The sequence below is a fragment of the Mesoplodon densirostris genome, chromosome 10, assembly GCF_025265405.1.
Source record: "Mesoplodon densirostris isolate mMesDen1 chromosome 10, mMesDen1 primary haplotype, whole genome shotgun sequence".
NCBI classification, from domain to species: Eukaryota; Metazoa; Chordata; class Mammalia; order Artiodactyla; family Ziphiidae; genus Mesoplodon; species Mesoplodon densirostris.
In genome coordinates, this window is record NC_082670.1 from 21,216,242 (window position 1) to 21,239,899 (window position 23,658).

The following is a 23,658-nucleotide window of genomic DNA, read 5'->3' on the forward strand; positions in this document are numbered from 1 at the left end:
CTTTTCCAACTTACTTGATTTTAATATTTTATTGCACTGTTACATATTCTTTGAGGAATAAACTTTTTTCTTTTTTAAATAAGGGAAAGGCCTTTCAGATGGGGAAAAAGACAGCATCCCACACTCCAGATTCTACATGGTTACTGAATAAATGGTTCCTCTGGCTCTTTCCCTGTGGAGGGTCATTAGCAGTATAGCTTGTATGTGACATGATGGTTTAAGGTTCCCCTTGATTAAGTCACTGACCCAGGGAAAGAGAACGTTGTGTCCTTTTTTTCTTTACCCATTTGAAAAACGAGAAAGAAGGGAAGAAAGCTGTGACAGAGTCTTGGTGGAGGAGTGTACTTAGGTCTATTCTAGAGCGACTTCAACCTTGTCCTCAGAAAAGCTCAGACTCACAGGGTTGGCAAACCCCAGGCTGCTCCATCCTAGGGACTCTGTAGCACAAGGGTATGTCCTAGGATAATGGATTATGGCCCTGGGTCTAAATAGATCTTCCCAGAGGCTTGGTAGCCTGAGAAACGTGCACAGCTTGTTCTCCCTTGGTTTCACAGTGAAAATATGCTGCCTAATGGTTTCACAGAGCTTGTGATTTTCAAAGTGCTCTCACATTGAACACCTCTGTGCAGCTGCCGCACCGGCCCCACTGTCCGCATTTTCCAGTGGAGGGTGAGAAGGCTGCAGTATTTAGTAGCAGCAGTCATTTAATATTATCATTTTGGTTTTGTTTTGGTGGATTGAGTAGCCTTAGTCCACCCTAAATGGATCTTCGCTTTTCTAGAGCTTGTCCTTGACCCTTAATGCCCCTAATGAGCTTTTCTGGATGTCAGAACTCTCAAAGCCAAGGTATGGAGGCTGTTTTTACTTTCAGCATTTCTAATACCAAATGTGTGGTTTTCTTCCCCCTACACCTGCTAATTCTTCAACTCTGGACAACTGGGTGTCCCACAATTTAATTCAATTCTGACCCCTCAGGTGAAGGGCTCAGTGGTACCCTCACTTCAGATACCAGTCTCAGGTCGCCTCCTGTACTTCTGACTGACCGACTTCATGGGAGGTTCCCATGCCCCCCTCCTTAGGTTAGATAATTTGCTAGAATGGCTCAGAATACTCAAGAGGACACTTTACTTACTATTACTGGTTTATTATAAAGGATACTGTCAACTGAAATAAAAGCATGCAATGTGAGAGCTGTGAGTTTCAGTTTTATTTGGGGACTTACTGAGGACTATGGCCTGGGAGCCAGCCTCTCCAAAGACTCTGAGGAACTGCTCAAAGAGGTGGGGGCAAGGTCAGCATATGTGTGATTTTGGAGAACGGGTATGTGCAGTCAAGCACATATCTTGGTAGAAGGTTGCTGCTGGTCACGGGGCACAGATATCTTAATGACTGTAGTGCTTTTCTAAGTATGGGAAGATGTGAGAAATGGGGTTCATAAAATTTTCTCTTGAAAATATTTAACTATCTGAAGGCCTGTTCTGCCAATTTTCCCAGAGCACAGAGGGCCTCATTCCTGATCTGCACCCTGAACTCCTTTTGGGTGTGTTGAAGGTCATCGACTGCAGTGGCTAATGGCTTGATTCTTGTAGAGCCACATGGCAAGCAACAATCTTTAGTTGGCAGTTGTTACCCATACTGACCAACTGGCTATAAATCAAAGGTTCCCACAATCCTTCCTGGGTTTGATGTATTTGTTATAGCAGCTCACGGAACCCAGACATTACTTACTGGATTACTAGTTTATTATATAAGGATATAACTCAGGAACAGCCAGATGGAGGAGGTGCTTAGGGAAAGATATGCAAGAAGGGGCATGCAGCTTCCATGCCCTCTCCCAGCACATCACACTCCCTGCATCTCCACGTGTTCACCAACCCAGAAGCTCTCCGAACCTTGTCCTTTGGGGGTTTTATGGAGACTTCATTACACAGTCATAATTGAGTGAATCACTGGCCATTGGTGATTGATTGCACTTCTGGGCCCTATCAGCTCACTAAAGTGCAGGGGGTGGGGCTGAAAATTCAAACCCTCTAATCACGTGGTTGGGTCTCCTGGCTATCAGCCCCCATTTTTAGGTAGGTTTCAAAGTCACCTCATTAACATAACCAGAACACCTTTATGGCTCTCATTAGTTAGGAAATTCCAAGCATTTAGGAGCTCTGTGCCAGAAATGGGGATGAAGACCAAATATGTATTTCTTACTGTAAATCACTATATTACAACTATCTTCATAACATAGTTGGAATGCTTTCTCTCCTTTCCTAGTCTCTGGAACAGTTTGCAAATATTATAGATTTTGTGTTCCTCTCCTGGGAAGCCACCTGGGCCTGATGTGCTGTCTGTGTGCATGTCATGCTGATATGTCAATTTTTTTAAACTAGGGATTTGATTTCTTTTGTTATAGATCTGTTGGTGAAAAAGATTAATAGTCAATCTAAGAAAGGAATGGAAAATTTTATTTCATCCAACTTGAGGATTATAACCCCGGAGACAGTTTTTCAGAAAGCTCTGAGGACTTTCCTGCCTGTTAGAGGTCGAAACACAGTTATATAAGTTTTTGAGACAAAGGGTTATACGTCAAATGGTGTACTGACAGTTTACACAATCCAGACCTGAATGAACAAAGTGAGAAGTGGGTCATCCTGACCCCTAACAAGATTAAAAAGGAAGGTTATCGCCTAAGGAGGTCCGGTTAAGGCAGAATGCACAATAGAGACTCTAAAGGGGAGGGAGGGAGGGAGGTCCAAATGGGCAGAGAAAAATTTTAAGTTTAAATTTTTCTCATCTTGCCATAAAATACGAATTTTATTTCATCCGATCTATTCAGATTACCTAATTCTCCTTGAGACCACGTTGGTAATTCCTCTTTTTCTAGGATATTGCCCACTTAGTCTAATAGTTCATTTAGTTGTTTTTAGAAATTCTTTTGCATTTTTAATCTCTTCTGTATCAATAGCTGCGTCCCATTTTTCCATTTCTAATATATCTTAATTCCTCCCTCCTAATTTTGCAACATCATCTTAGGCAACTAGTCTTTTTCAAAGAATTAGCTTTACTAGTCCTCTCAAGTTCATTAATTTTTGCCTTATTTTTTTTATTATATTTTGTTTCTTTTACTTCCTCTTGGATTCCTTTTTTCCTGGCTTGATTGCTTGGCTCTTAATTTTCCATGTTTCTTACTGTCTAATGTATGCATGTAAAATTTCAAGATTATTCAACTCACTAATTAGCACTCTTCGGGTGTTTTTTGCTCAGAGTCCCTAATGTACCTAATTGTCCTTCCTTCCTGCCCAACTCTCTCCCCCCTGGCCTGTGGAGATATGAGAGATTTGGCAGCTGCCTTGTCAAAATCCAGGTGCACCCCCTACCGTGCTGCCCTGGTGCATTCATCTTAATAATCCAGGAAGAGGAGAATGGAGGGTGGTCTGATTGTCTTTAGTCTTCATAATCACCGGCTTATCTTCTAAGCATTCACAAATTATCTTGTTAGCATTTACTTATACACCAGAGGTGAAATCTACCTTCTTTATTTCTCAGATACCAACAACAGCAATTTCTGATTTTATTTGCAAAAGCCTGCTTCTGAGCACAGGTGCAGTTGGTTCCAACTAGCTCAGGGCTAAGGCTTCTGCTCTCCCTTTGCAATAGCTCCGCTCCCCTTTTTAGTCTGAAATTTATTCTCCTTGACATTAAAGACCAAAATCAAATGGAATTTTGAGAACTTCCGATGTCTGTATGTCCTTTCCTTTCCTTTTGCTGGATATTGAGCTAAAACAGCATGTGTGTTTGGTTTTGAACTCTCCTGACAAACCGCATGTCATTTTAGTCTTCAGCTTCTCTGCTGCTCTTCTTACAGGCTGCTGACACCTCTTGCTTTTAACAGATGCACTTTAAGCTGCATCTCGCTCAAGGTCTCCCAGTGATCCTGGACTTCTCTTAATCTCTCTACTCCCAGTCTCTTTATCTCTAAAATGACAGGGTTGGACCTGGGGTGGTGGGTGGGGTCTCCAAGGTCCTGTCCAGCCCTAAAAACTGGCCTGTCCTACAGGACAGGAAACCATATTGCTTTGTTGAGCCCTGTGTGCCTCCATCTCTGAAATCCATTGATTGTTCTTCATGTCCCCAGAGACCTTTTATGCTAGCTGTGAATTGTTTCAAAGCAGGCAAAAAAGAAAAGGGCTGAAAGGAGAAATTATATTAGTAAAACTTTTTTTTCCCCCTCAAATGGGAAGAGGAATTTGAGAGGCAGCCTCTGAGGGCAAACGAGGGTGCCCTGGAAGGAAGCCCCATGTTAGGACCACATGTCCTGGGGTCACATCCTTCTCATCCATCAGTCAGGTGACCTGTGTGGGCACCCCTCACCCTCTGAGCCATGGTTTGATCTACTAACCAAAACCTAGGATAATGCTATCTTTCCTTTGCAGTTCAAAGGGTAGGTGTGAAGATGAAATAGTAAACTATTGAGCACTGTACAAACTTAGGGAGCTATTATTACTGTAGAGATTCCATTCTTTTACAAAAGGAAAAATGACGATCCAATTAAGTTCTGTGCTACTTTGTCTTTTGTAATTAAAACAAAAGTTATTCAGTGAGCTGCTTTCTCTCCATAACTGAATTCTCGAACTTGGCTGATTCTCTGCTCTCTTGCAATTCACAAGAAAGCCTTGCTCCACTATAAAGCGCCATTCAGATGAGAGGTCTAATTGTTTTCATTATTTACATTTCACAGGGTTCTTGGTCTATTACCTATTATCTGCTCACTTTTCAGCATTTCACAAATGTGAACTCAAACACACAGCTCATTTTTATAATGGACGTTGCTAGTGAATAATTGTTTAAAGCAAATGATGGGTCTTTTCTTTAAACAGTGCCTGTGCAGACAAGAGCCAGTTTCCCCCAGAGGCAACTTGAGACTTGCAAATCAAGATTACAGGAAGGAACTTTCCCACTGCTCTGTGGCAAGACATCCCGCCCAGATATCGCAACCACATGGGAATTTGTCCTCTGCCCAACAGAATGGGCAAGATACATGTCCTTTCTCAATGGCCCACAACCTATCTGTGTGAAATATTAATACACTATTGCAGACACAAACCAAGCATGTTACTGAGTTCACTATGAGTTGTCCATTCAAAGAGAAAAACTAGATTGATGAATAATTTCCATATACCTTCTCACCAGCTTCTGTCCTGAGACTCAAGCTTTCGACACCTGCCCCTGGATTTCCACAGCACCTCAGATAACACTGCCTGAAATTGGACTCATCATCTTCTTCCCCAGGTTGAATCTTTGACCTATATTCCCTAGAATGATGCTCCCATTCACCCAGCCTGGAAACTTCAACCTCATCTTAGGCAATGTCTTTCTTTCTCTTCTCATTTCCCTAGTACTTAGTCCCTCATCTCCTCCAGATTAGACTAAACAATCACAGAAGTCTTTCGTTTGTGTTCCTGAACAGATTTCCCTAGTTATAATCCCTGGCTTCTCCAGTATATCCTTCATGCTGCCCCAGAATCATCTGACCAAAATACAGGTTGGGCCATGGCATTTCTTTGAGGCTCCCTCTCACCTACAAAGTAAATTCCGCACTTTTTAGCATAGGATTCAAGGTTGTTCACTGTCAGTCCTTGTATTATTATTAGTTGGGAAGTATTCATTCAACTAGAGATAATGAGAGATACTGAATTAAAAATGACTTAAATCATGAGAAATACTTATTTTCTTACTTAACAAGAAATCCAGAAGTCTCGGGATCCAGGACTGGTTTATTTAGCACAGCATAAGCACCCAGGTGGTTTCCCCTGTTCTGCTCTTTTATCCTCAGCATGGTGGATTTTGTCCTCAGGTTTGCTTCCTCTTGAACTCCAGGTGGCTGCTGCAGCTCAGACATCACATCCTCTCTCCCACAACCATGCAGAAAAAAATGCATCCCTTCCTCTGCAGGAAAACCTGCCCATGAGCCCTCTTGTAACTCACTGACCAGACCTGTATCACATGCCCATGCCTACCAGTCACAGACAAGGCGATTCATGTATTTGACTTGTTCAGATAAGTATTCCATCTTGAAATCAGGGTCCTTCCAGCAAGCAAGAAAGAAAGCAGGTGGTGATGGTGGTGGGGTGATGGAGTGGCCATTTTTAGTATCTGCTAGGGTTAATACTCAGCAGTTAACTCTATCCCTAAACCTCAGGCCCTGGCCACCGGAGTTATTACTGTTCTCAAAACTTAGTGTATGTATCATTTTCTCATGCATTCTCTCTTCCCTTACCAATATGCCTGCAACGCCTTCCTCTGCTTCAGGAACACATGACTCTTCATAGCCTGCTAGGTTCCAGGCTGCTTCTGAGACAGCTGTCAGACTTAACCCTCCAGGAGGCTTTGTGTTTATAGTGCATTTCCCACTTTTGTTTCTTTCTACCCTTGTTACAGTTGTAATGTGACTCCTATTCCAGTAGAATATAAGGGCCCTATGTCAGTCAGTCTTGTCCTTCCCATGGCCTTTATCACAGTGCCTTGAATCTAGCAATACATGTTTGCCGAATTAAGTTGAATGTAAATTAATATCACACCTGTTTGGTTTGCAGGGCTGTGCTACCAGCCTAGTCTCCCAAGATGGTGAACAGAATGGTCTTATGGGGAGAGTGGATGAAGGTGTAGATGAATTTTTCACCAAGAAGGTGACCAAAATGGATTCCAAGTGAGTTCAGAGTCATTTCACTAATCATACTGTTTAATTCATATTTAAATTACTAACAATTACAAGTAAACTTAGTATGTAGGAAGGCTCTTATTTCATGTAAGTATGAAATGTATTTCATGTACATTTCATATAAGTACATTTTGCAGGGGATTTACTGTTCTGGTGGTTTGCAAATGTGATCTTCAGGTCAGCAACATCACTATCAACTGGGAACTTATTAGAAATGCAAGTTCTCAAACCTCTACCCCAGACCTACTGAATCAGAAGCTAGAGGTGGGGCCCAACAGCCAGTGTTTTAATAAGCCCTCCAGGGTATACTGAGGCACGCTCGAGTTGAAGGACCATTGTACTCTTCTAAATCAGACCAAAAAATGTACCTCCCCAAGGTATTTTTTTAGGGCATCATCACATTCACCTGGGTATATCTAGGACAGTGGGCATTGGCAGGCTGAAATTACTTACAGTGGACCCTTGAACAACGCAGGTTTAAACAGCACGGGTCCACTTATTTGTGGATTTTTTTCAACAGTAAATACTACAGTGCTGCACAGGCTGTGGTTGGTTGATCTGTGGATGTGGACAAACTCGGATACGGAGGACCTACTCTAAGTTATTTGTGAATTAACCCCCTTGTTGTTCAAGGGTCAGCTGTATTTTAAAATTCCTCACGTCCATAATTTGATGTATCTGGGGGCCCTATGTCATTGCTAAATGGCACAGCTTTAACAAACAGTGTCAAAATGACAACAGAATTAGTGAAGAGCCTTCAGAGTTAGCCTCTAAAAAGTTTTCTCTGTATTTTCTTATTAACAACATGGAGTTTCCTTAGAAGACAATTCAATAGTACTTTTATTAAGAGCTTAACTTGAAACACTCCAGCCTTTAAGCATGACTTGTACCAAGTTACTTAATCCCCAACTATATGCAGATCCATCCCCAAGTACACTCTGAATATGGATTTGTGTCTGTGAAGTATTCTTCACCTTGAGATATCAAATTCAAGAACAAATTTAACCATCCTGATAAGCTGAGGGTGAACAGGCCAGGCACCGGGAAGGAAGAAGCTAGTCCGTTCTATAGATTGATGTGCCTTATCTTGCCTTAGCAGGATGGTAAGGTGGGAATAAGTTAAATTTTTGTGTCCATAGCAGTATAACTTACCTAATGTTATAAGCTTTAGGACCCAATTATTTGTCTTCTTTGACACTTGAAGCTTGGCGTACTAGGGAAAATCCTATTCTCCTCTCCTTCAAGATCCAATGTAAATGTCATTTATTCAAAATAAATGTCATTTATTCTAGTCAGGGGAAAGCCCTGACCATTCCTCCCCCACCTCCCACCCCCCAACCCCCCAAATTAATTGCTGTTTCTCTAGTGCTGAGTCAAACCCCCCCCCCCATTTTTTTTTTCATCCTCTGCACACATCTGTTAGGGCAACATAATCCTTCCAGAGTTTGTTTGGGTTTTACTTTTTTTACAGCGTGGGGAATAGATAGACATATTCTCAGCGCAAAAGATTCAAGCAATACCAACATAAACTGAGCCAAACGGGAAAATCCTTCTTAATGACTGGCTTTCAAGTCTTTTCTTCCCAAAGGATGCTGTTCTTTACAAACAATGCCTGGGTCTTATTGTTCATTATAACTTCAGTGTCTGATACAGCCCATAATGTATCATCTGCCCTCAGTCACTATTGGTTTAATGAATCAAGACAGTCTTTGGCCTGTATCTGTATAAACAGATAAAATTGCAGGCTCTCCTCTTCCCAAACTTTGGAAACTGAGTTAGTGGAGAGATCTGTGCTTGTTAGATCTAGATCATCTGTGGTGTCACCGCCAGTGTGGTGTCCTCTGCCCTTAAAGCTGCCTCCTTCTTTAATAGGCTCTGAATGAAAGTTGGGCAAACTTTATAAGGTGTAACACCCACTTTCTACAAAGATACTGCTCTAGGAGGATTCTCTTCATGTCCAAGTGCACACATAGAACTAGGTACATCAATTTTTGTCAAATAATGATGGAATCTACTAAAAGTTGTGATTTGTTTTATTTTGTTATATAAAACCAGATCATTGTCAGTTTGTTACGTAGAGGTCTAGGCATAGGTCAGACCATCAAGTTGTATGAAGGAAGTTTGAAAATCAAAGTTGCACATGCTCCTCATAGTTTAAAATGTCAGATGTTCTTCAAGGCTTTTTATTAACAAAAAAAGGCGGGGGGCTGTTTCTTTCCCTTTTCCCCAGAGGCAATTAATTCCTGTTCCTTTAGCTGTTTACTTTTGATTTTGCTTCCATATTTCTTTTTTGTTGTTGCTATTTTTTATTTTTCAGTTTTAAATAGTAACCATAACTGGTGGCTTCTTACTATATAGAGGATGATACTTTAGCTCTTATACAGTCTGACCCTTCTATCCACCAAACGCATGCAGGCAAACTCTCACACACACACACACACATACATACACACACAAACACACACACACACACTTTTCCTCTTCCTGCCATCTTATTTAGTTATGTCATAACTGTTGGTTACATCAGTGTTTAATGTTTACTTCATTATAAGCATGTAAATATTCACAGCTGAGTTATACAGTATGGTATGATTACATTTCCTTTCCTATACAACTCTTTTTTAAAAAATTTTTATTGGGGTATAGTTGCTCTACAATGTTGTACACAGCAGAGTGAATCAGCTATACGTGTACATATATCCCCTCCTTTTTGGATTTCCTTCCCATTTAGGTCACCACAGAGCACTGAGTAGAGTTCCCTGTGCTAGGCAGTAGGTTCTCATTAGTTATCTATTTTATACATAGTAGTGTGTATATACATCAATCCCAATCTCCCAATTCATCCCCCCCAACCTCCATGGTGTCCATACGTTTGTTCTCTATGTCTGTGTCTCTATTTCTGCTTTGCAAATAGGTTCATCTGCTATACAACTTTTTATTTTCCCTGGAGTTAACAATTGTCTCCTTTTGCATTTGCTTAGTTTTCTGTATTCCTATCTCCTAAGTCTCCAGTAAAGGTATATATTTCCTCAAGTCTTCTCAGTTTCATCTTCCTGGGCACATCCTTCACTGCTCTCTGATCGCCCCAGGGTGACCTGTAGGCCTCGTCCCCTGCTGTCCTCCTGGGATGTCCCTTCGCTGTCTGCTGGGGGCCTCCCCTCGCTCATTCCTGTGTCTTTCCTGTTTCCTTTGGCCCGGTCGTCGTCTTCCTTATTACTTCACTCTCTTGTTTGGTGCAGCACCTCCTCGGTTTGCTTGCTGAGAAAGGAAGCACGGGAAGTGAGTTTCTGAAATGCGTATGTCTTGCATTTTGCTTAATAGTGTGACTAGGTATAGAACTCGAGATTGGAATCCATTTTTCTTTAGAATTTTGAAAACCTGTTCCCAGTATCCTCAAGCTTCTAGTGTTGCTCTAAGAATCCAGTGTCATCTTGAGCCTTGATCCTTTGTTTGTGGCTTGTTCTTTTTTTCCCTCTTCTCAGGAAGCATTTGGGATCTTCTTTCTGCTCCTGGTATATTGACATTTTATGATGATATCCTCTGTGTGGGTTTTTTGATTTTGTTTTGTTGAAACCCATTTGCTAGGCACTAATGAGCCATTTCAATCTGGGAATTTATATTCTTTGGTTCTGGAGTTTTTCGTGAATTATTTCTTTTATAATTTCTTTGCTTCCTTTTTCTCTATATTCTTTTTCTTAAGCTCCCCTTATTGTTTCCTCTATTAATCCACTAGTTTTTTTTTAACTGTTTCTCTTCTATTTCTTCATTCTTTTTCTTAGCCTCCCCCCATCAACTTTCTGTGCAATTTCCTGTCTTCCAACCTTGAGTCTTCCACTTATGCTATCACATTTTTCTATTATTCTTGTTTATGGAGTTTATTAACATGTATACCCCCTGTATACATGGGAGATCCTAAGGAAAACAGTAATTCCCTGAAATGGCCCACACTACCACCTTAAATACCACCTTCAGCTAAAGAAAGAAGAAAGATGGGGTTGGGGACTGTTTGGGGAGGTTATCCTGAACCAGATAAACAAGGGTAGGTCGTTATGCAGGTTTAAGTCCTTGCCTTCTCCACGGATAAATTTCTAGGGATTTAGTGATTCTACTTTTCCTGGTACTGAAAGGAATACACCCTTACAAATGGAGATTTTCCTTAGAAATGTAAATTTCTCTTACAAAAGGGTAACTACTCTGTTTTCAGAGCTTCTCCTGTGTCTGCTGTTCCTTAAAAAATAATCAGCCTCAAATAATCCTGTGCCAAAGAGGCATGTTTTGGGGTGGCACGTTCTGCTCCCCTTCACCTAAAATCCATTTGCTTCAGGGCCTCCCCTACTAATGCTTTAGAGGTCAGCTTTCCCAGATTAAGTCAGTTTTCACTCCTAACTATTTTGGCTTCTGAACTGTTGTTTTTGCCTTTTCTCCCCTCTGGGGCTTATGCCTTTTTTTTTTTTTTTTTTTTTTTTTTTCCAATCCCTTATTGGGATTTTCCCGGGGACTCGGGAGCCAAACGGGTTATTCATTCATCCTTCCAGCTTTAAGTGAAAGGCAGTGATGATACCTCCCACTCAACCCACATCATTTACACTTTCTCCCCATTCATTTCCTGACAAACCTCTACCAAAGCTTAACTGTCTGCTTTTTCATGTTGTTGCCTCTTTCAGTGGTGTTACATTTAAGCAGGGATCCGGATCTTGGTTTGAGCACTTAGGGCGGAGTTTCAGATGTTATCTAATGACCATGGAAGGATTTTAAGGGCTTAAGGGGAAATCTGGCCCTTTCCAGTGCCCGCCTAATTAAATAAGGCAGTCCGTCGTCACCCACCTATGTCTTGGGTGGAGCCCCCTTTTCTGGAAGTTCTCTAGAGCATTTAAACATAAACTCACCTGTGCTCTCAGTCCTCCCAGTCACATCAGATTCCCATTGTTGATTTGTGTGGATATGATGATATTCAACATTCCTTTCTATTTCCGAAGTCAACTTTTTTTTAAATGCTTCAGAATGGTTGCCGTATAAGCAGCAATCTCCCTATTTCTATTTTGACTGATTCTTGCTGGAGCTTTAATTACAGTAAACCCAACAGGATTTGTTCTTTCGAATCACAGGAGAGGGTCAGCAAGAGGCTCAGAGTCCCATGAGCTCAGTGAAGGAGGAGACGAGAAGAAAAAGCGAGACTTTCGGAAAAGTGGCTTTCTCAACTTAATCAAACCCCGGACCAAACCTGAGCGGTCACCAACAGTCTTGATGACAGAAGAACTCTCCTCTCCAAAGGCAGGAGTCAGAAGTCCAGCTGTGGACACCCCCAGGAAGGACACGAAGCCAGCCGAGCACAATGGCAGTGCTGATCGGGTAGAGGAGATCAAAACACCTGACTCCCTAGAAGAAAGTCAAGGGGAAGACGTGGGGAAGGTGGACCGGAGTGACAGCAAGGGCAGCCCCCAAGGAGGGCGAAGGTACAGGGTCCAAATGATGGGCAGCGGGCTGCTGGCGGAGATGAAGGCCAAGCAGGAGATGAAAGCCAAGGCTGCTTGCTCACTGAAGGTAAGGGAGGAGGGTCTGTTCTGACTTGGTTGCCTTTGTCGTTTTTGTCTCCACTCGGTTTTTATGGGCAAGACAGGTACAGAAAAATAACCTGTGGGTTAAATAAAAATCCGAAAACACGACTTTTTCCTAAAGAACCCGGAACACAGACCAGAGGGCCTGGTCTTCCCATGTTCTCCTGCTGGCATGAGGGTCACGCTCTCCCGGAGAGCCTCAGCCTGGGAAGGTCAGACAGTGGCTGAAGGTCCACGGGCCTTGTCTCACCTGCTCAGGTGCTCCTGTGCGTGTCACAGAAACATGTGACAGCTGTGCCAGGGACATGCTCCACTCTGGGGAAAGACGGTCTGTTGAATCCAAATGGAGACCTGAGGGTGACTGGAGATAGGAAAGCTGACAGAGGCAAATTATTGAAACCCGATTCCAGTTATATCAAGGGAGATCTATTTTTCAGTTATTTCAGAATTTATGTCCTTTTCCAAACCTGAAAGTTCCTTGCTAAATTCCAGGTTTAAAAGTCAAAGTATTCTGTTAGAATTAATTGAATACTTGACCATTGAGATATGTTGTCTATTGCTATGAAGAAGCACTTTATCATTTAAAAATTGCTGAGTCCCCCCAAAATCTGACTTAATGCATTACTTATTTTTGAACTTTTAAAAATATAAGTTGTGTATTTATTTTTTTTCTCCTTTTACCTCTATTTTTTCCTGCAGCTACTTGAGGATTGTATCCTTATTGTGATCACTAAGATTGATATGTTTAACCCAGGTTTTGGTTTCTGTGCACTATCCTGAGCTCTTTTATGTTTGTAAAACTGGGTTCTCCAATGAAAGGAAAATTGCACATCGATTTTTATTTGAATCAGAGTTAAATAGTTCATCCCAGTGAACGCTTGATTTTCAGGAAGTAAATGCTTAACTGTTTACCAGGACATGCAGGGCTGTTTTATATTACTTCTAAACAACTGATTATTTTTTCTTTAAATCCTGCACCCTGCATGATTTCACAGCTGTTCACCGTAGTTCAGCACTGTTACCTAGCAATTTTCTAGGTACACATCCCTCCTCAGTCACTCATTAGCCCGCAGAGGAGGGCTGAGGGGCTGAAACTACACTCTGTTAACATGGGAGGCGTGTTGTGGCCTCACTGGTCAGAATTCTGAACACTGCGACCACATCATCGGTGAGTCACACACCCAAGGAAATGTTTACATTTTAATCTGTTTCATAGACTTTCCTTACAACAAGGGATGTGCTGTTTTCTCTAATGAGCCGTTTATTTTTATCACTGTTTCCATTGATGAATAGCTGCCTTTTGGTAGAAAGATGAGAAGTGTTGGAGGGTTTTTTTTCCAGGTGCTTTGGATTCGATAAATTGGCTCCAAGTGACAAAATTCTTACGGTTTAATTTGTTCAAGACTTATACTAATGATCTTTGAGCACCATCTAGTGTCTATTAAAACAAGAATAAAAATCCTTAGTATTTAAAATTGGAACCAGTCTAAGGTTCTATCTAAGTTCTATCAGAACTATAAAATAATGAGAACGTGTTTTGAAAATTAGTTTTAGAATATTTTCCCCTAAAATTCCATGACTGTGTTCCCTATAAAGTTAGCAACATAAGCACCAGAAGTGAATATACTATGACAAAAATATATATATATATGGGGCTTCCCTGGTGGCGCAGTGGTTGAGAGTCCGCCTGCCGATGCAGGGGATACGGGTTTGTGCCCCGGTCTGGGAGGATCCCACATGCCGCGGAGCGGCTGGGCCCGTGAGCCATGGCCACTGGGCCTGTGCGTCCGGAGCCTGTGCTCCGCAATGGGGGAGGCCACAGCACTGAGAAGCCCGCGTACAGCAAAAAAAAAAAAAAAAAAAATATATATATATATATATATATATTATATATATGTGTGTATGTATATATATAGCCTTCACTTTCCTCTGGAGTAATTCTCTTTACACTACTTACTTTTAATATATGTATTTATTTAAAAATACATATATTTTCACAGAAAGCACTGTGAAAACGAAAGTATGGTATTTATTATTTATTAACAAAGGAGAGTAACAGGTATTGAAAGCTTAGCGGCCACATCTTTTCTTCTGGGGCCACCTCGTCAGCTGCCTGCACTCAGAGACAATTGACATCAGGTTATTTTCATCCTCATTCCGCACAGTCATTTTGGGGATTTATAACTACCTCAGAAAGCCTGGAAGGAAAAAGTGAAAACAACTCCTAGGATTAGATTTTAAATGTAGGCAAATGAGGCGCCCAGGGTATAAAATTTAAGGAGGCCCTTACTCTCAGATGCCAGCCCTGCACTTGCATGAGCCTAAAAGGCAGTTTCCCCTTAAGCAAGGCGCTCAGGGCACAAATTTAACTTCTCTTCATTCCTGGCCCTGTTTAAATACTCCACTTTATCATTTTTATCTGAGCTTGGATACCCACGCCCTTGCCTTCTAAGAAGCTATAAAAGGCTAGGTCAGGCACTCTGATCTCTGCATCTGAGGACCGGTTTGGCCCAGCCTCTAGACGGCTGGGGGAGGGGGGTACTAAAGCGCCCCCTGCTGGTTTCGGCTGGCAGTTCATGGCTAGCCCCTGGCCCTGCGGACCTGCGTCCGGGCTCAGAGGCCTCCACGTGCTGCCCCTGACACGGGGCTTCCCTTCCTTGGGGTCACTCTTCCATAATGATGTCAAATAACGTGCCGTTCTCGCTGTGGTGCTTGTGTACACACTTCCTCTGAGACCTCAGTAACCACCACTAGTGAAAGGGGAACTTCCATAGGCTCGCTGAGAAATGCCTCTGCACTCCTGCCATGCTCCCCGCTCCCTCCTGACACAGCTTTGTAATGAGGCAGATCTCAGCTGTGTTGCAGATCATCTCTCCTGTATCATCGGAAACAATTTAAAGCTCGGAACTGGCAGCAGATTATTTGCTTTTTAGGTTTGTCAGAAGCGTGAGTTGAGCAGGAACCGGCAGGCTGAAGCTCGAGCTGTCTTAGGAATCTTTGTGCCTCCTGGTCCACCCGCCCCTCTTATTTTTTTTTTTAGACGGGAGGCAGATGTGGGTCATCTCTGCCAATAGGGTTCTCGGGTATCATTGAGCAAACGATAGCCTTTTTTTTTTCATATCTTTTTTGTATCTAAATGCCTCACGCTTTTGTGGACTTCCTGCCCCATAAAGCAGAGGCTGATTCCTCCCTCACCATCTCACCTTCCTTGTCTTTGCCATCATAAACTCCTCCCACCTGCAGATTAAAAAAAAATTAATTCAGACCTATTTATACTTGTCTCCTAAACTATAGATGTGTGTCTAGTGCTTCTACCTCAGTGGCAGGGAAGACCCTGCCCATTTCAGGCTCCTTCCTACCTATTTTGTACACTGAGGTTGGGAAGGTTTCCACTGCTTTTAGATCAGTGGAACCCAATCTGGAGAGGGCCCTGGAAGCAATTAGAGTTATCAGTGCCCCCATCACGTGGAGCATCAGGGGCTGCAGAGCCCGCCTAGGTGTTCAATCAGAAAAACAGGAGACGTTACCATGCCCACTGGCTCCCTCTGGCCCCACCCCTCTGTACATGGGGAGCATCTTGAGGGAACTGGCCGCACCTTGGACCCCAGAGCCCTGATTGTAAACACAGAACACAGCATGTCTCCCATGGTTTTGTTCTAGCAGCAGAGCCTCAGGGAGATGGGGAGGTCGGACACAGTCATTTTAATGACAGTAGAGTTAAGGAGCCATTATTTGTTGCCAGTTATTATCTGCTTTGTTCTTTTTCTTACACTTTAAAAAACTATGCACTTTTGGGGCGGGGCACTTGAATTTTTTAGAAACTTGGAAATGATGCCATCTCCCAGGATTCTTCCAGCCTGGCCTTGAGCAGCACAGAACGGTTGGATGGAGGTGGGGCAGGTAAGTCAGGCCATTGCCGTCACCCCCTTAAGAAACACATGTTCTGATTCCATGCATCAAATGTGATTGACAGAAGGCAAATAAAGATGGAGAGCAAGGATGGGCCTCTGTGTTACATGTTCTCAGCTTTAACCTGAAAGACCACAGCCCTCCACCTGCCCGACACCTCCCACCATAGTAGCCTGGCATCTGGGCAGGGCACCTTTCCCTGTTTCCCAAAGGGAAGAGACTTCATTGAGAAGTCCTCCTAAACTGTGGGCATTTGGAGAGGAGACATGGCTGATGAATTAATTAAATTAAATTAATTAATTATGGAAGTATAATTGACCTACAACACTGTGTTAGTTCCAGGTGCACACCACCGTGATTTGATATTTCTATTACAAAATGATCACCATGATAAGTCAAGTACCATCTGTCACTGTACAAAGTTATACCAAAATCACTGGCTGTATTCCCCATGCTGTACGTTTCATCCCTGTGACTCATTTATTTCGTCCCTGGAAGTTTGTACCTCTTAATCTCCCTCACCTAATTTCACTCATCCCTCTACCCATTTCTTCTCTAGAATCCACCTGCTTGTTTTCTGTATCTATGAATCTGTTTCTGTTTTACTGATGTTTTTAAAAATAGGCCATACATGGTATATGGGAGGAGGCCTTTTTAACTGACGTGAGGGGATGCTCTTTTCTTTCAGCTTGAATATTCCTGAATATCCGATTTCCTTTGACCCTCGGACTTTTCAGGTGCAGAAAGCGAGTAAGATACTTTAGATGCAGACTGGAGAGTTACTTGTAAATTGTGCAGAAATTACCTCATTTTACTGTTTGACGTTCTTGTGTTTGGCTATAGCATCTTTATAAGGTAAGAGTTGGACTAAAACTCATATTCAACTGGCTTATCTTTGCCTCTTATCTGGATAATTAAGGCAGCAAAAGCTATGGAGGCGGGGCATGAGCTGATGCTCCTGGAGTGGTTCTCACTAGACTTGAGGTTCTGGGCATCAGCACAGCGCTCCTCTCCCAGGACCTGCAGCCAGACCCCTAACTGATTGTCCTCCGGAATGGAGGCACCTGCAGTTGGTTAGACCTGTACCTTGTGCCAGATCTAAGGAAGATCTGACGGCTTCAAGTGGATTGAGGCCTGCTCTCCCCGCTATACACACGTATGGACATGTACCCTATTAAATATGAGGCTTGTCATCTCTGGAATAGTCAAGGGTGATCAGAAGAGCACCACGAAATTCACCATTTTTCTAGCAAGAATTTTTGTCTTTCACCAGCGTGTTTTGATTCTAAAAACATGCTAGAAGAGCATGTTCCTGTTCTAAAATATCTTTGATGACAGATACAGAAAACAAACTAGTGGTTACCAGTGGGGTGAGGGGTGGGAGGAGGGGCAAGACAGGGATTAAGAGGTATAAACTGCTAGGTACTATATAAATAAGATACAGGGCTGTAATGTACAGCACAGGGAATATAGCCAATATTTTATAATAACATTATATGGAGTATAATCTATAAAAGTATTGAGCCACTGTGTTGTACACATGAAACTAATATAATACTGTAAGTCAACTATACTTCAATTAAATAAAATATCTGATGAGAAATGACAAGAAACCATTACAGCAGTTTGCACCAGACTTCCACCTTCAAAGGGCTGGTTTCTTTCACCTTTGATTTTTACAGTAAAGTGCTTTTTGTACTCATTTTCATTTTAAAAGTGCCTAAAGTGCATCCAGAGAACCGCTTCGGTTTGGGAACACCAGAAAAGAACACCAAAACAGAGCTCAAGGTGGAGGCGGGCTCCAGGTCCCGGAGCATTTCCAGCAGGCCCACCAGCCCGAAGCCCCTCCTGCAGTCCCCCAAACCCAGCCTGCCGGTGCGGCCCACCATCCCGCAGAAACCGAGAACCGCCTCACGGCCTGGTAAGGGTTTTGCTGGTCAGGAAGTGACACCATGACCGGGCCTCCACAGCTGGTTTCCGGGGCGGCTGGTGAACATGGAGGGGGCGTGTGTGTGGGAGGGGCCATGAGAAACCTGCCAGAGTGACAAAGGCTGACGGGTGCCTTCATTCAGCGCTGAGGTCACCCACTCAGGGACTGTCCTTGCGCTCAGGGCTACGGCTCAGAGGCAGGATGGATAAAGCAGCCTCATGGGGTGCTGACCCCTTGACAGGGCTCAGTGTAGCTTTCTGAAAGCTGTGTCCTGGTGCTCCGACCCTCCAGAAGGCCACAGTTTAAGGATGAGGCCCACAAATAGGGAATGCAGAAGTTGCTGTGTTTTTAATCCCATAGCCTGTGAAATATTTAGGGTTTAGAACAGGGCTTGGCAAACTATGGGCCTGTTTTTGTAAATAACGTGTCATGGGCACACAGCCCCACCGTCTGTGTATACCACAGCCCAGCCCCCCCCCCCCCAAACTGAGAATTACTTTGCTGGTGATAGAGCAGAGAAAGGAGTGCAATGCAGTTAATCCTTTCAATTAGACTGAAACAGGACAGCCTTTAGCATTAAGAGACGAGAGTTCTAATCCTACCTATTTTGCCATCTTTTTAGCTTAGCAGGTCATTCAGTCTCTCCAGTTGTACAGTGCTCACCACAGTCCTTTCTGGTTCTCAAAGTCCATGATTCTAAGTTATTCTTACTGATCTCAGTATGTGTGTGTAGGTATGTGCACCTCCACTCCTGAAAGCGCAAATATATGTTATATACATATGGTGACCAGTTTACTGGATTTGACAACAGGTAAAGGCAATGTGTTATAACTATCACGTATTTTAAGAGAAGCAAATAGCCTTTGTGTTTGAGGCAGAGGGAGTATTTATTTCACTTACAGTCTAATTTTCAAATACCAGCTCACTGAAATTCTGAAATTGAAATTCTATCTGCAAGATAAATTCACATCTGCAGATTTTAACTCTTCGTAAGTTTTCATTATTTTTCTCTCTATTGTTTGTTACTTCACTGAGCTATGAAGCTAGTTTTTGGCCAGAAAAATTCTCTGCTGCTTTTAAAAAGATTATTAGTCATTTGTTTTTAAAGATTAACCCAGCTTATACTTTAGGAATCCAGTTTGTGAGACAGGTTGATTCATGTCTTTGTGTCTCCATAGAGGACATCCCAGACTCTCCATCCAGCCCGGATTCCCCTAAAGTCGCTCTTCTTCCGCCTGTCCTGAAAAAGGTTCCTTCGGACAAGGAGAGAGAGAGCCAGGGCAGCCCACAGCCCAGTCCCAAGACGTTTTCCCGGGAAGGTAAGACATTTTTTCTCTGAGTGAGCTCTCCGCAAGGAGAGTCATTTCAAGCGGAAGGAATTAATCTTGGACTCAACTTGTATCCTAGAGTTTGTCGGTCAGCTCAGCGTCCCTTGGATTAAATTTTGGAACCAGTGCAGTTCTTTGTTCAGAAACTTGATTCAACATTGTTGGTGACACTGGGTCTTAAAGAAGGACCATATACAGGGAATAAAAGCATAACGGAGACACTCAGCCCAAAGATCTTTGTAGTAATAATCTCTAGATGCTCCTGAACTGACTCCCGGTGTATTAGAAGTGCACACTCATTGTTTTGTGACTCATTTGGTTGCTCCCTGTAGGTCCCATCATTGCTCAGAAGAGCTCCCCCTGGTGGTCAGTCACGTTGCTATGGTTCAGGAGCAGCTCACACAGGCCTGGGAGACGCTGTGGATTGTTAGCTCGCTCAGTCGTGAGGTCAGATGATCCTCATTCTCAGAAGTGTGTCATCTGCATGGATGCTCTCAGGGCATCATGGCACCAGTGTGTGCCTCTAATTTGCTGAGGTGGGAGCAGAACAAGGTAGTCCCGGGACTTGAATCTCATCTCCCAGAATCAGATCAAATGTCGGTAGCAGTGGAGGCGAGGGGTGTTCGGGGTGTCTTCCGCACCCCACCAGGTCTTTCCCCCACTCCTCCCATTCTGTTCAATGCACAGTTGCCTTTGAGGTTCTGTCCTTCATAAAGTGTAATGTAATTGCCATCTCTAAGCCCCACCTATAAAGAAATTCTAGAGCCATCGTCACCCATGTCCAGATAGCTCTCAGTGTGGTTTGGAGTTGCTTGGTTTTATTTTATTGTTTGATGCTCTAGAATTCTTTGACCGCTCTGACATCTTCCTCCCTTGGGCCATTTTCTTTTATTCATGATGGTCTTGGGTTGAAGTTAATAGATAGTGTTTGTGATACAGGGCTTGGTATTACAGCCACAGCCTTTGGAAGTCTTGGTGTAGGAAGAGGAAACTTTGGTGGTGCCAGGTCAGAGACTGGAGCCAGCGAGTGTCCCTGATAGGCCCACTCACACCACACAGCCCCACCCCTCATTTGCCCATCTTTCTGCAACTGCTGACTTTACATCTTTACTTATAAGGAAGCTTTGAAAATGCCTGAGAGAATTTTGTTGGAGAGAAATGGGGAGGCATGGAGGGATGGTAGGGGTAAGTAGGAATGCTCATCTCAGATGGAAGGATTAAAAAGAAAGGGGGAGAAGGTTGAACAAGAAATAATTGCTTAACATTTTTGAAAAATGATGTTTTCTAAGACGCCTGGCTATATGATCAGACAAGGCCTAGAGTCACCCACCAGCCTCATGAGTAACAGCACGTACCATGGAGCCTCTAGTTAACGAAGTGGGTGAAATACTGGATGCTGCTTGTGCGCCCATTGCTGCTTTGAAAAATTCAGGTGTTCTTTGCCCAGGAACTTAGGAATGAATGAGTTGCTTCTCAGACATTTCATAGCTTCAGGGATAGAGTTTGATTCCCTTCCTCACTCCCCCCAGCAGCAAATACTATGGATGGTTTGTAGCCCCATCTTTCCAGCTAAAGACTGTAGAGCTGGGGAGACCATTGCTTTCCCCTCTGGCATCCGGGATAAGTTAATCACCGAGATCATTCTGATGATGTCGCTTGATACTGAAATTGGACTGAAAATCTAGCTGAGGTCTGAGCACGGTTTGTAAATGTCTGAGGTGGTAATATTTTGACTTCAGTTTATTTTTCAGCTTGTCCACTAAGCTGGCCCAGGAAGGAGAGCCGCTTGTGAGCCCTCTCTTTTTCTTTAGAAAAATGTTCCTGCTGTGCTCATTCCTATTTTCTTGTACATTATTCATGCTGGTTACTTCATTTCCTTGTTCTGTGCCTCCCTTTGGACTAGCGTGCCCAACTCATTTCTGAAACAGGTAAATGGCTGTGATCCTTCTGGATTATTCCATAGTGAATGTGACTTTCGTTAATCCATCTTGGAATCGAAATGGTAATGCGGGGGCCTTTTTATTAGTATCTTCTGGGGGCAGACTCAGCGCTCACCTCATTTTGCACGACATTTCCATAATGTTGGCTGTTGAATTCTGTAGATAACGGTATATCTGTTCAGGACCAACACTGGAGGTTCCTTGAATCTTAAGTGGGGTGGGTAAGCTGATATTTAAGTTTTATATATTAATATTTTTTAATATTAATGTCAACATGATGTTATTTGCTACTACAAAGGGTAAAATGAATCCCTTTTCCTCAGTAGTGCAAAGAGGAGATTATTACAAAAGGCATTCAGATCATGACAGTGGCAAGCCTTCCAGTAGAGGGAAAAGACCTTCAAAACTGTACTCCACCATTGCAGAAGAGGAAGTGAATGCAATTGGGCACAGGAAGTCACAGCCAACAAATGGTTAGAGTCTTCAATTATCATCCCTCACTGTCCCAAAGCTTATGAACTGGCACTAACAAAAACAAACTTTAATTGAGTAACTTCTATCCTGGGACTGGGTTAGGGATTATTCATAAACTGTTTTTTTTTTTTTTTCTTTTCTAAATGGCAACAGGATGGTCCTTGCATTGGGGGCAAAAAGTATTGACTTAAAAATCTAAATTTAGAAATTCTTATGAGGAGGATCAAGCTACTTTGGAGTATGGTGACTTGTCCTTTCAAATTTCTGTGATCGTGGAGGTTTATTTTTATATTCAGGGTCATGTCTCCTATTCTCTCCCTTTCTCTCTTTACTCTTCTCTTAGATTTCAACTGGGATGGGGTCAGATATTCTTAGAGTAGCACAGTTTATCCTTTAGAGAATGTTGGTCTAACACCTTACCTTACACTCTTTTAGGGAAGGATGCACGTGATCTTTTAGCGGACATTTCATGACCCTTTAGTAAGAAAGGAAAAGTACCAATTAACTTTTCACCCTCTAGGAACAATTTATACTATTTTACAGCAGTTACTCAGTAACTTCTCTCTGCCATTTGACACTGTAGTAAATTCTGTAAAGTTATTTTCAGGTGAGGATAGTCCCAGGAGAGAAAAAGGAGACAGACTTTAAATCAGCTTTCGTCTCCAATGGGAAATTTTAGAACAAGCACTGCTGATTCAGAGAGGAAATGGCTTTTCTATGACTATTCATCATCTCCCTGGTTGATAACTTTTTATAAATATGACTTGAAAAGTCTTTTAAAGGAAATTTTAATATCATAAAAGAAAAAGAATATAAAATATTCTGATATGTGAAATTTCCTTAAGGGACTTTTTCCCTTAGAAGAAGGCTTTTTTTCTTTCTGTAAAACTTTATCAGAGGTTAACATATGAGTGTCTTGGCTCCAGGGATAAAGTGCCCACAGGCCCGCAGTCTAGCCATAACCCCACATCCCTCAAGAGGGCAGGGCACTGGAAGTGACCTTATAATAGGGATAATTTCCCTTTATTTTAAAAGGCTAAACCATTCTGAAACGTTAGCACTTATTGTTGATAAACCTCTCCCACCTTAGAGCTTAGTAGCCCACTGAGTTATGATTTCTCAAGTAGGAACTACTGTCTTTGAGTACTTCCCTCGACAGATTTAAACACAAAAACAACAAAGAAAACACCTACCAGCCCTCCTCGAGCAACAGCATTTGGAATCAGCCTTCTTGGCCAGTACTGTTGGATGAGCCACATACTCTGACTTGCCTGGTGGCCCGGCACACACTAGCCACATGACAGGGTGGAGTTAAGGACACGCCCACCACATAAAGCGAAGTCCATAGTCTGTAGATACGCATGGAACATTCTGTTTGGGCCGAGTAGCACTTGCCCTAGAGGAAACCAACCAACTTAGTCCTTCACTATTAAAGTACTTCCTTTGTGGTAGGTGTGTTCATAGACACACAATTACAGTAACTCTTTTCCCTGCAAGAGATTTTCTAAGAAAATCTGTTGTCTTCAAGTCACAGAAGAATTACATAAATGAACACCTAAGACACTTACTTTATGAAGAGAGAGAATTAATTCTTAGAGTATATTAAATCAGAAGCTCTATCTCTATATAGTGCCTCTTTTGATAAGGACACTCAAGGTTACATAGATGTTTCTAGATTTTGGAAATTTACATTTGAACTATTGCATCAGTTGACTCATATCACTTGTTAGTAACAAAGCACCACTTGATACAAAGTAATGTTCCTTCTTCAAGAGGTCACTAGAGCACTTTATACAACACACAGACAAGGAGC

At 42.6% G+C, this 23,658-nt stretch overlaps 1 protein-coding gene across 3 annotated transcripts in view; it reads left to right on the forward strand.

The window, feature by feature from the left end:
* Positions 1-23,658, forward strand: part of CARMIL1 (capping protein regulator and myosin 1 linker 1) — a 317,490-nt gene that overhangs the window by 288,590 nt on the left and 5,242 nt on the right. The window contains exons 32-37 of one of the 3 annotated variants that reach the window (XM_060109371.1): positions 6,585-6,697; positions 11,815-12,250; positions 16,083-16,164; positions 17,891-18,094; positions 19,282-19,422; positions 21,695-21,844. In XM_060109371.1, the coding sequence (XP_059965354.1) occupies positions 6,585-6,697; positions 11,815-12,250; positions 16,083-16,164; positions 17,891-18,094; positions 19,282-19,422; positions 21,695-21,844 (1,126 nt within the window). The remainder of the gene's footprint in view (positions 1-6,584; positions 6,698-11,814; positions 12,251-16,082; positions 16,165-17,890; positions 18,095-19,281; positions 19,423-21,694; positions 21,845-23,658) is intronic. The other 2 variants (XM_060109372.1, XM_060109373.1) reach the window with 2 other exon arrangements.